This window comes from Furipterus horrens, unplaced genomic scaffold (genome assembly GCF_987537825.1).
Source record: "Furipterus horrens unplaced genomic scaffold, mFurHor1.1.pri manual_scaffold_3, whole genome shotgun sequence".
Lineage (NCBI taxonomy): Eukaryota > Metazoa > Chordata > Mammalia > Chiroptera > Furipteridae > Furipterus > Furipterus horrens.
The window spans coordinates 17,045,068-17,057,562 of NW_028327173.1; the positions used below are offsets into that span (position 1 = coordinate 17,045,068).

Genomic DNA, 12,495 nt, shown 5'->3' on the forward strand with positions numbered 1-12,495 from the left:
ACCTGGACAGCAGAGGTAGTCCAGACAGGCCAGCCTAGAACTTCACAGCGAGGGGAACCACATGTGAGGCCTCGGGTACAGACACTGCTGTGCTCTATCTCCTGGAACTCAGTGATGAGAGGTGGGTGTTACTGCTCCCATTTTAGCCTTCTGACCTTGGCCCTACAATGCTAAGTGAGGCAGGACACTCATTCTGCTTCCCGCTCTGGGCAGCAGTCAGGCAAATGAGGCAGAAAGGACTGTCACAGCCAAGCTAACGAGACATTTTCTTTGTATTTTTAACTGGTCATGTTACCATGCAGACCATCAATGAAGAAAAAAAACTCAACAGAATAAAACACGGAGTAGGCACTGCCCACAGAATTTGACCAAGGCCCTCCTGCCCCCCAACCCAGTCCATTTAAGATAAGCTGCTTTTAGCCATCGTCGTCCTACCTGCCACAGGAAAAGGGAAGTGTGCATGACTGGGCGGCAGGTTACAGGGATAGCGCTGGGATTCAATCCCAGAAGGTAACAAGTTTTTGTTTCCCACGGCCTAGGCTGCCTGAAGATCAGGGCCAGAAACGACAGGGCAGGCCAGCTGGGATCCAGGGGAATGTGGGCACTGTGGCCCAGTGAAGTGCACGTGTTCCAGGAACCAGTCGGCCAAGGGTGGAGGAGCCAGAGTGGACACTGCCTCCCCTAAAAGGGGTCCTGGTCCCCCTCTTCATTCTGCAGGCTGTGCTTCTCTCAGAAGGGGTTGGCTGTGGCCAGTGGCCAGCTGCGGTTAGCAGTACACCTGGAGCAGGGGTGCCCCTGAGGAGTCTGTGTCGGTGCCCTGGAAGGACGAGTCATGGCTGGCTGGATATCCTGAAGGGGAAGAGAGGAGACAACAGAGGCTGAGAGGGGAAGGAGATCCCCGAGGTCCCATGGGCAGGGGGAAGCCTGCTGAGGCAAAGTGAAACTTGAGCCTGGGTCTGATTCTGGCTGGGTGAGCCACTCAGTTCTTGATCTCTGAGCCCGTCTTCCTCCCTGTAAAAGGGTAACAACCCCGCTCCCAGGGGCTTGTGAAAGCCAAGGAGACGGCAGGAGAAATCACAGAGTGCCTTCAGCAGCAGACCGGGTGGCCGCCCATCCTGCACTTCCTCTCCTTTGACCTGGGCTTAGAGGCTGGGGTACCATCACTTCCAGCGTGCCAGTTCTGGGTGCCATCTTCCTGCTGGGTCAGGGGCAGCCCCTTGAATCTCCCAACTGAACCCTTTAAGCTAGCTTGCAGGATGGCATCTGTGGCTGCTCAGGTTTCTTGTCCCTTTCTGATCCCATTCTCACCCACCCCGAGAGGAAGTTGGGAGAGGGGCATTTGGGGGCCCCTAGGGACAGTCCCCTTTCCTCTCCACACTCATCAGGTCAAGACCAAACCTGGGGCTCCAAAAGGCCTCAGCTTCCTGGCGATGGCATCTGCAGTCGTCTCCTGGGAGATCTGCACTGTGAGTTCTAGAAATGGAACACGAGGGGGCAGCGGTCATTATCACATCTTTTCAACTCCACTCCTCACTTCTGCCCTCATTCCAATGAGGGAGGGGCCATTCACATCTGGGCTGGAGAAACAATGTTTAAAACAAAGACAAGTGTGTGTGTGCATGCTTGTGGGTGTGCACAATGGTGGGTGTTTTAACTAGGCCAGGACAGGTTAGAGATCCAAATACATAGACGCTCCTGTGTCTTGTTAACCAGGCCAGGCCTGGAGGCTACTCCTGCAGGTGGTAGCAAGGGATAGGAGACTGTTAGGAGATGCAGAGCAGTTGAGAAAAAGGAGGAAAAGGAGGAAGGAGAGCAGGGATTGGCTGAGTCACAGTGGCCAAAGACCCCAGTGCTGCCCTCCCTTGGCCAGAGCCTCCCCAACTCTGTTCCTCAGCCCTGTGGGGCCCCACCTACCATCCTGGCTGAGCCCGGAGCCCACCATGGTCTCATGGCCACTGTCAGGCGCAGTGGCAGCAGGGGCGGTAGCCCGGGTGGAGCGCCCCTCTGTGGTGTGTGGTCGGGTGCGGCTCTTTCGGGTACTGATGCGAATGATGCCGCGTACCAGGCGGCCCTCAGCATCCTGCTCATCCAGGTGGTAGTCCTGCGTGATGCTGCTGATGAGATCCGAGATCTTACTGGTCTTCTCCAGGAACACAGTGTCTGATGTGCACTTGGCCAGCTCGTCGATCTGATGTACGCTGAACAACTCTGTCAGCTTCTTGAAGATAAGCACATCGATCTCTCGGCTTGACATGGAGCCACTGCCCATCTCGGGCAGGTCCAGGTCGGACTCGTGGAAGGAGTAGTACTCCGCAGAGCCACGGGGGCTGCTGGCAAGCGTGCTTGGCAGGCTGTGCCGCATGGGTGGGGGCTCTGCCAGTGGCTCCTTGCAGCAGGAGTCCGCATCAGGGGCGGGGGCGGTGGTAGTGCGGTAGGGATATACAGGGATGCCTTTGAGCTTGACGTCAGGGTAGCTGAAGCTGCTCCCCATGGTTGACTTGAGCCGGTGGCCATCCCGCCGGCTGGAGGGTACACGGTCAGGACTGGGGGGCACTCCATTGTGCTCCTTGGCCCAGCTGGCTTCAGCAGCCCCCTCAGGGGAGTCCCCAGTGGGCAAGCAGGGGCTACAGCCCCGTACACAGGCTCCGCAGCGCTGGAGGCAATCCCGGCAGCGGCGGAAGCAGAGGGCAGCCAGGCACCAGTCCCACACCCAGGGTCGCCAGAGCAGGCAGCAGGCTGGGGGCTCCGCAGCAGGCTCATCAGAGCTGGAGATGAAGGTAAGGCTCTCGGGCCCATGGTGGCCAGGATCCTTGGGGTCTGGCCTCCGGGTGCGGCGGTTTGGTGGGGGCTGAGACGGTTCATCATAGGTCTCCAGGCATAGCTCCGATGGCTGCTCCCAGGGTCCCAAGCGTGGGGGCCCAGATGATGGGCGAGGGTGTCCAGGGCGGGGCATGGCTTATTACATGGTTTGCTGCAGCCAGGCACCTGTAGGGAGAGGTCAGGAAGGAGTCAGGATCAGAGGGTAGGGGCAGGTTCCTGCACTGGCCTGAGGAGCTTCTGGTTTCTGGGAGGCCTGTGATGTGGACGGTCCCAAGTATGCTCAGAGAGCTTCATCCAGTGTTCCCTTCCTCCCCAAGAAGGGAGTTCTTCCTGTGGTCTAACTTACATGTCAAAATCTCCTGGGACTTCACACCCATTAGAATGACTACTATTGGAAAAAAAACCAAACAAACAGAAAGTGACAAGAATTGGAGAGAATGTAGAGGAGTGGAACACTTGTGCATTGCTGGTGAGAATGCAGAACGGTGCAGCCGCTGTGGAAAACAGGCTGGTGGTTCCTCAAAAAATTAAACACAGACTTACGATGTGATCCAGCAATTCCACTTCTGGGTATATACAAAATACAGAAAAGAATCAAACACAGGGACTTAAACATATATTTGTACAAGAATATTCACAGCAGCATTGTTCACAATCAGCAAAAGATGGAAACAACCACAGGTTCCTTGACAAATAATGAATAAAATAAAATAGGATGTACACAAACAATGAACTATTGTTCAGTGCTAAAAAGGAATGAAACTTTGATACATGCTACAGCACAGATGAGCCTTGAGACATTATGCTAAGTGACATAAGCCCGACATGAAAGGACAAATGTTGTACAGTCCTACTTATATGAAATATCTAAACAGTGAAACTCATAGAAACAGAACAGAGAATGGTGGTGGCCAGGGACTGGCAGAGGGAATGGGGAGTTAGCATTTAATGGGTAGAATTTCATTGGGTAGAGTTTCAGTTTGGGAAGATGAAAAGGTTCTGGAGATGGATGGTGGTGATGGTTACACAACATTGTGACTATGTTTAGCGCCATGGTTAAGATGATTTTTTATTTTTTTAATGTTAAATGGTGCCCTGGCTGGGTAGCTCAGTTGATTAGAGTGTCATCCTGATTCACCAAGGTTGTGGGTTTGATCCCTGGTCAGGGCACATACAAGAATCAATAATGAGCGCTGGAAGCTGTGGCTCAGTTGGTTGGAGTGTTGTCCTGTAAACTGAAAGGTCGTGGGTTCAACTCCTGGCCAGGGCACTTGCCTAGGTTGCAGGTTCTGTCTCAGGTCAGGGCACGTACAATGAGAGGCAACCAATCGATGTTTCTCTCTCCCATCAATGTTTCCCTCTCTCTCCCTCCCTTCCCTTCTCTAAAATAGATAAGTATGTCCTTGGGTGAGGATATTAAAAAAAAAAAAAATATCAACCAATGAATGCATAAATAAATGGAGGAACAAATAGATGTTTTTCTTTTTCTCTCTCTCATCCCCTCTCCCTACCCCTGTACTTTCCTCCCTCCCTTCCTCTCTCTCTTTAAAATTAAGAAATAAAAAAATGGTATATTTTATGCTATGGATATTTTACCACATAAAAAGAAAAAGCACCCTGGCTGGTGTGGCTCAGTGGATTGAGTGCTGGCCTGTGAACCAAAGAGTTGCAGGTTCCATTCCCAGTCAGGACACATGCCTGGGTTGCGGGCCAGGCTCCTGGTTGGGGGCATGCAAGAGGCAACCAGTTGATGTTTCTGTCGCACATTGATGTTTCTCTCCCTCTTTCTTCTTTCCTTTTCCTCTCTAAAATGAATACATTTTTTTAAAGTGTCCCTTTAAAATCAAGAAGTAAAAAAATGTTAAAAATGGTAAATTTAGTGCTATGGATATTTTACCATATAAAAGGAAAAAAACAAAACAAAACATTTCAGGGACTTCCGGCCAAGATAGAGGCGTAGACAGACACGCTGCATCTCCCTCCAAACTAAGAAGAAATAGAACTACCTCAAAACTAGAAACAACCAGAAGTTCCAGAAAATAAACTACACAGAAGTCCAGCAAACAAAGATATAAAGAAGAAATACTCATCCAGACAGGTAGGAGGGGCGGAGAGGACACGGTGTGGTGGCCGCAGCAGTGGTGGAAGCAGCGGTAGCAGTGGCAGGCCAGCAGAAAGAGCAGTCACTCGTTTTAAAGTCAGAAGGGACACCTGGGGAGCGTTCCCAGCTCCTCACCGGACCTCACAGCTCACTGTCCCAGCTCCGGGGAAAACCAAGCCTCATTGCTTCTGACTGTGCAGACCAGTGGGGGTTGAGGTGGAGGCAGAGACTGCCAGTCTCTCAGCAGAGTCCGCTTGTTTAAAGGGCCCCCATGGTCCTAGAGCGTCCGCAGACCCACCCACTCTGGGAACCATGGCCAGGGTAGCAGCTAGAGGGGCGCCAGTCCGGTGCAGGAGTGGGAGAAGTGCCTGGAAAAGGGGCAAGTGCTGGGCAGGTGGCATTGCTCCCTCTCGGACCCCTCCCCCACATACAGGGCCACAACGTGGTGAAACGGGTCACCCTGTACTGACGAATCCCTAAGGCTCTGTCCCTTACAATGTAACAGGAGCAACAGCTCTACCTGGGACGTGGAGGTAAACACAGGAGCTTGTCAGAATGAGGAAACAGAGAAGTATGGCCCAAAAGGGGGAACAGATCAAGGTTCCAGTGGGAGAACTAAGTGACGAGGAGATAGGCCACCTAACAGATGAGGAGATAGACAATCTAACAGACACAGAATTCAAAACACTGGTGATAAAGATGTTCACAGGCTTGACAGATATGCTTGAGTACAGCAAACGCATAAGAGGAGAATTGAAGGCTATGCTAAATGAAATGAAGGAAAACCCACACAAAACCAATGGTGAAGGGAAGGAAACTGGGGTTCAAATCAATGATTTGGAACATAAAGAAGAAAGAAACGGTCAACCAGTGCAGAATGAGGAAGCAAGGATTGAAAAAAATGAGTAAAACTTCCCAAATTTTGTGAAGGAGATAGACATACAGGTACGAGAAGCATGGAGGGTCCTGGGTGAGCTGGACCCAGAGGGGACCACACCAGGATGCATCGTGACTGAGATGCCAAAGGTGAAAGATAAAGAGAGAGTCCTGGGGACAGCAAGAGAGAGGTGGAGCGTTGCCTACAGGTGGGTGCCTATAGGACTATCAGCTGATTTCTCAGAGGATACTCTGCAGGCAGGAAGGGACTGGCAAGCAGTATTCAATGTGATGAAAGGCAACCTGCAACCAGGATTATTCTATCCAGCAAAGTTATCATTTGGAATGGAAGGGCAGATGAAGTGCTTCCCAGACAAGGTTCATCATCACCAAGCCATTACTATATGAAATGTCAAAGGGACTTACTTAAGAAAAAGAAGATCAAAACTATGAACACTAAAATGACAACAAACTCGCAAGTATCAACAACTGAATCTAAAAAATAAAAACAAAATCCAACTAAGCAACCCAGAATAAGAACAGAATCATAGATATGGGGACCATTTGGAGGGTTATCAGCTGGGAGGGTGGAGGGGAAGAAATGGGGATATGGTGCAGGGATTAAGACGCATAATCGTTGGTATAAAATAGACAGGGGGAAGTTAAGAATAATATAGGAAAGGGTGAAGCCAAAGAACTTATATGCACGACCCATGGACATGAACTAATGGGGGTGGGACTGCTGGAGGGAAGGGGGGTGCTGGGCGGAGGGGAGCAAAGGGGGAAAAAATTGGAACTACTGTAACAACATAATCAATAAAATATACTTAAAAAAAAAAAAAACCCTGGCTTGTGTGGCTCAGCTGGTTGGGCATCGTGCTTAGAAGTGACAGATAGCTGTTTTGATTCTCGGTCAGGACACATGCCTGGGTTATAGGTTCAGATCCCTGGGCTGTGTACAGAAGGCAACCATTAGATATTTCTCACATCGATGTTTTGTGCCCTCTCTTCCTCCCTTCCCCTTCAACCCACTCTGGTGTCCCCACTCAGGACCCTCCAGAGCCCCAGATCTCTCCCCACAGCCTTCTGCTTGGCTGTCAGCTGCACTGGCCTTGAACCCACTGTTTGAAGATGAGCCAATATGACCTGGAGGTTGTCTGAAACAGGTTTGGGTACCGTAAGTGCTTCAGGGAACTGACACATTCTGTGTGGCCTCAGGGTAAAACAAGGACCATTGGATGGAAATAAAAAGGACTTAGGCTCTAGGCTGACCAGAGTGAAGGTAGCAGTATCTGGATGGGTGTGTGTGTGTGAAATTCCCTCTCCAAAGGTGTGCAAACTGAAATTGTAAAAGTCCCTCACAGCCCAGAAAGGCAATTCAAGTGGCTAAAAACCCCTGCCTTAGTTTGAGTAACGTGGGGGTGGGAATGGATTCATTCATTCATTCCATTAACAAATATTATCTGAGGGCCTACTGTGTGTCAGATACTGTTATTAATCCTGTGGGCAAAATGGTAAGACAGACAAAATTCCCTAAGCTCAGGAGTTTGCATTCTAGTGAAAAAGTTATTTATTGATGGCTTACATTGTTCTAAGTGCTTTGAAGGTATTAAACCAGTTAACTCTCACAACCCTATTTGTAGATATTATTATTATTATTATTATTACTGTGCTGGGGCAGAGAGAAGCTAAATAAGTTGTCCAAAGCCACACATTTACTTGTACTCAACCAGCCTAGGCCAAACTCTTAACCACTGCCCCATCCCATCTGTTACTTGGGAGGCAGGGGGCAAAATCACCAGCTGCCAACTCCATGGACAAGGCTGAAGAGGGAGCCCTGACTTTTTTAAGGCTCAGACCTTGGACGAGAAGGGTAAGCATATCTACACTGTTTCAACCACATTGAGCTCTAGGGTACCTGCAGTTTGTAAGAACACCAAGGGGTTACTGATCACAGTCTGGGTCACTGTTTCCTCTTCCACCTCCAAGGCTTTGCCACTAATCATTAAATTCATCCAACAGATATTTACTGAGCACCTCCCATGTGCCCAGCACTGTGCTAAATGCTTGGGAAACAGCATTGAATGGGCCAGACACAGGCTCCAGCCCAACAGGACTTTTGCTTTATTTAACACTCACAGTTGCCCTGTAACTATTATGCATGCACTTTACAGATGAGGAGAGCTGAAGTGACTTGACACCTAGCTGGAAAGGGATAGAACCAGATTTGTACCATGGTCTGCCAGACTCCAGAGCCCATTGTAACTTTGCTCTGTGCCACCCATCTCAAATGGAAGTGGGAGAGAGGGAAGGGGAGCAAGACCTGAGGTAAGGACAATGCCTCAGTTTGCCCCTCCCCTCTAGGCCCTGAACCCTCCTGAAGCCAAACTCAGCTCATTTCATCTAGCCCCTTGAGGCTGTTGCCCCCACCTCCAAAATCCTAGGAACAGCGCTCATTTGGTTTTGTGAGGGGAGGGCTCCTGCTGCTATTGCGATCTGGGGCGAGACTCTAGGCTTCAGTTTCTTCTCTTAAAAATTTTTAAAAATCGATTTAGAAAGAGAGAGGAAGAGGGGAGAGAGAGAGAGGAGAGAAATAAGGGGGGGGAGGGAGAAACATCGATTTGTTGTTCCACTTATTATGCAGTCATCGGTTGATTCTTTTATGTGATCTGACTGAGAATCCAACCGCTACCTTGGCATATCAGGACAATGCTTTAACCAACTGACCTACCCAGCCAGCGCCGGCAGTTTTCTTATCTTTAACAAGGGGAGAGATCAGTATCTTCATGCACCAGGCAAGGTTTAAATGAGATACTGCATGCAGGGGCTTTAGCACCTGAAGGATCTGGGTCACTGGGAGCCGCAAAGCATTGCAGGGATCTTCCTCAGGCTCAGAGGATCCCAGATCCGCCTTCTCCACACTTCTTATTGATGCTCTTCCCCACCTCCTTAGTCCCTGAAAACACACACACTCAGGGGTCTATCTCCCTACCAACTCCCTTCTCCCAAGGTCCTCAGGACAGGCCCGGCTGCACGGGCCTCTGCCCTACACCCGTGCCCAGCCGAGTCTTGCACGGCGGGCCGGGAGGGACACCCCAGTCCTACTCAGAAAACAGCCGTCGGTTCTCGCGCCCGGCATCCCTGCGCCTTCGGTCTCTTGCTCGGAAGGCTCAGCCCGCAACTCCCGCATCCGCGGGCACCTCTTCGGGGGCAAGGGAGACTAGACCCCAACACTGCCCCACGCACTGTCACAGCCCCCACACCAGCAATGCCCTGGGAGCGAGCACTACCCTCTCTAGCTGGGGGTGGGGTGGGGGAGTGGGGGGTGGCCTCCGCCCTCCGGGGGACCCAGCCTCTCCCCAATCCTGATTGTTTCTCAGGGTGTGCACGGTCCCCGCACCAAGCCAGCGCAGCCCTACGGGCGAACACAGCCTCCTTCGCCCCACTCTGCTGTCCCGGCCCAGGCCTCCTCTCAGGCCGCTCCCCGGCCCGGCCCGCGCACCCCGGAAGTGGGAGGGTGGTCTCCGAGGAAGCGGCACGGGACCCTCTCCCGCCTCCGTGCAGCCTCGGGGGTCTCTATACACTGGTGCCTCTCTGGTTTGCGCCCCCTCGGGCCCGCGCGGGGCTTACCTGTCCCGCCAGGTGAGCGCCTCGGGCTCGGGCCCTACCCCCGCCCCCTTACCCCCCCCACCCCCCGCCGCTCACCTGGGGTGCAGGTGAGCGTCTCGCGGGAGCGCAGCACGGGCCGCCGCTGGGGACACACTTCCTGGCTCCGCGAAGCGCACCTAGGTCAAGGCCCCGCCCTGGGGCGCTGGGCTAGCAACAGGACTAGGCTTGGGCGATCCCCCTGCAGACTCCGAGAGTTGTGCTCCGCCTAGTTGGGTAAGTGAGGTCTGGCGGGTAGAGTGGATAGATGCTGGGCCCAGTCTCCTCTTCCTCTTCCGTGGGCAGGGGGTCCTAACATCTCGGAGCCCCAGGAGCGCTTGCCAGGCCTTAAAAAACTCGGCTCAGAGGGCATGTCTCTTGAGACGCTTCCCCTGACTCCAGGCCTGTCTGATTTTGTTATACAGAACAACTTTCTGTACTTCTTTGTCATAATAATCACCACACTGTTGTGTTCTTGTCTTCTGTCTCCTCCTTTAGCTTCTGACTTTTGAGGACGGGATCTGGTCTTGTTCCCAACGTTCCTGCAGTGTAGGACCTGGCACATACTAGGTGCTCAGCAGGTATTCTCCACTGCATGAACCATTAGGCTCTGATTTCTTCCTTTGCCCTGAGGCAGAATTGGGGGCCTTGGTCTTCTGCTCCCTGGTCAGTTCACCTATGCTGCAGGAAATCTGCAGGACAAGACAAGTACCTCTGCTCTGGAAGGAGGGGGCTGGGCTGTGAAGTCCTGAAAGAAACATCCAACATCAGCAGAAGTGGCCAAAATGGGCCATGATCACCCCATCCTATAGGGTCTCTACAAAAGGCGACATCACTGGGTGGCATAAAGTCAGGGCTCAGACTATCTTTGGGTCTTGCTCCCTTAAATAACAATTTAATAACTTTTAAAACATTTTTATTGTATTTTTCATTACCATTTATCCCCCCTATACCCTCTTCTGCCTCCATCCACCCCCACAACTTAATAACTTAATAGCAACAATAAACAAGTGACTTTTAGGGATCATCTCTGGGATCCATACTAAACCCCTTCCTTGCATAATATTATTTAATCCTTCCACTAATCTGTGAGGTGGGGTAGGTGTTATCATTCCCATTTTACTGGTAAAGAAACTGAAGCTTAAGAAGGGGAAGTTATTTGCTCAGGTAGTGGGCACAAACTGTTTGACTTAGGGCAAGATACTTTCCTTTTCTAAGCCTCATCTGTGGAGATAGTACCTCTCTCCCCCTGGGCAAATTAAAAAAAGATAATGGATGCAAAGTGAAATAAAAACTATTGGAAAAGATGACTGGGGTTAAGGATTGATAAATGGGAGGAATTCAATACTACCTAGCCCTCTTTCCCTCCAGGTGTAACAAAAATACAGGACCTTCCAACCCTAGGTCCCCTTTCACCTCTCACCCCCCAGATGGAGATACTGCCAATTAGGACAGAACCCTTTGTCTGCCCTGTTTGGGTTGGCAAACCCTCCTTTTCCCATTTTCTTTTCTTTTCTTTTTTTAATGTCTTTTTAAAATCTATTGATATTAGAGAGAAGAAAGAAGGAGGAGGAGGGGAAGGAGGAGAAGAGAGAAAGAAATTGATTTGCTCCTTTTATTGATGCATTCATTGGTTGATTCTTGTATGTGCCCTGACCAGGGATTGAACCCGCAGCAACCATGGCAGATCAGGACAACACTCTAACCAACTGAGCTACCCAGTCAGGGTGCCTTTGCCTATTTTCTTAGAAGATGATTCTTGCCATAACTTTCCTATCTTACCTCTCAAAACACCATCATCTCATTCCACAGGTGCCCTACCATGCGCACACAGTAGGTGTCCGATTTGCAACAGAGACTCTTCATGGTGACCCCTCCCACCGTACCTTGTCCACCTTCTCAGCTGGGGCAAGTGGCACATCATGTCCTCATTTGGAGCTCAGAAAGTGTATCACATTGTGTACAGTTGAACATCTGTGTACCCTAAGACCCAGCAAGTCTATTCCTAGGGTACAAGAATTGCACACATGCACCAGCAGATGTGTATAAAAATGGTAGTAAAAACATTGTTCACGGTAGCCACAAACAAAAACATCCTATGCCATTGACAGGAGATAAAGAATGAAAAAGAGCAATATGGCTGGATCATGGTGACAGAATACTGAGTGAAAAAATGCAAGTCCCAGAAGAGTGCATTCAAAATGGTATCCTTTTTATAAAGTTCAAATACAACTAGAACTATGTTTAAGTATAATATTTAGTTGAGTCATATGAAATCAATGTTTTTGACCTGTTTTGATCTATAAAGATTGTAAATTTATAAGGTTCAGCATAATTTATGTGTAAAAAAAAACTATTCAAAAAAAAGCAGAAGAATGAGGAACACAGAATTCGGAGAAGTGATTGCCTGGGGTCAGGTGGAGGCGGGGTCAGAAATGACAGGGAGCCCATTAGTAGATTTAATTTTTAGTAATGTTCTAGTTCTTGGGTTGGATGTTAGATTCAAGGACTTTCACTTTTGAATAAGTGAATGTATAAATGAATGAATGAATCAATAAAATATAGATTTTTTTTGCTCTAAATAATTAAGGGCAGTCACTTGCAAAGTTGTGAAGGTAGCAAAAATGTGAGTCTAGAGTCTGTTTAGTTTTTCCTCATTCACTCATTCATTCATTCATTTTTTTTAAAAGACGAAGCTATAGCTCATAGTAAAATTCACATTCTTAGCGTACAGTTCTGTGAGTTTTGAAAAATGGATACAGTTGCATAACTATCACCACAATCAAGATATAGATCAATTCCATAATGTCCTCAAACTCCCCTAAACCCCTCTGTAGTCAGTTCCTTCCCTCAGCCCTAGCCCTTGGCAACCACTAATCTTTTCTCTGTCTCCATTGCTTTGTTTTTTCCAGAACATGTTTAATTGTAAAATTGCAGAACTGCACTACAAAATTCTAATTCTGTGCTACCTAATGATGTAGATTAATAGGAACATGATGACTGAAGCAGCTCAGAACTACGTTTGTTACTTAGAAAGAGGGAAAAAAAAAAGG

General features: G+C 49.6%; 1 protein-coding gene across 1 annotated transcript; it reads right to left on the reverse strand.

The window, feature by feature from the left end:
* Positions 1-264: 264 nt before the first annotated feature.
* Positions 265-9,485, reverse strand: KDF1 (keratinocyte differentiation factor 1). Its single transcript, XM_090271505.1, has 4 exons — positions 9,428-9,485; positions 1,915-2,985; positions 1,399-1,473; positions 265-849 (listed from the first exon to the last, which is right to left on the reverse strand). The coding sequence occupies exons 2-4, from the start codon at positions 2,951-2,953 to the stop codon at positions 767-769; spliced, it is 1,197 nt and encodes a 398-aa protein (XP_090127631.1). The 5' UTR covers positions 2,954-2,985; positions 9,428-9,485; the 3' UTR covers positions 265-766.
* Positions 9,486-12,495: the final 3,010 nt, after the last annotated feature.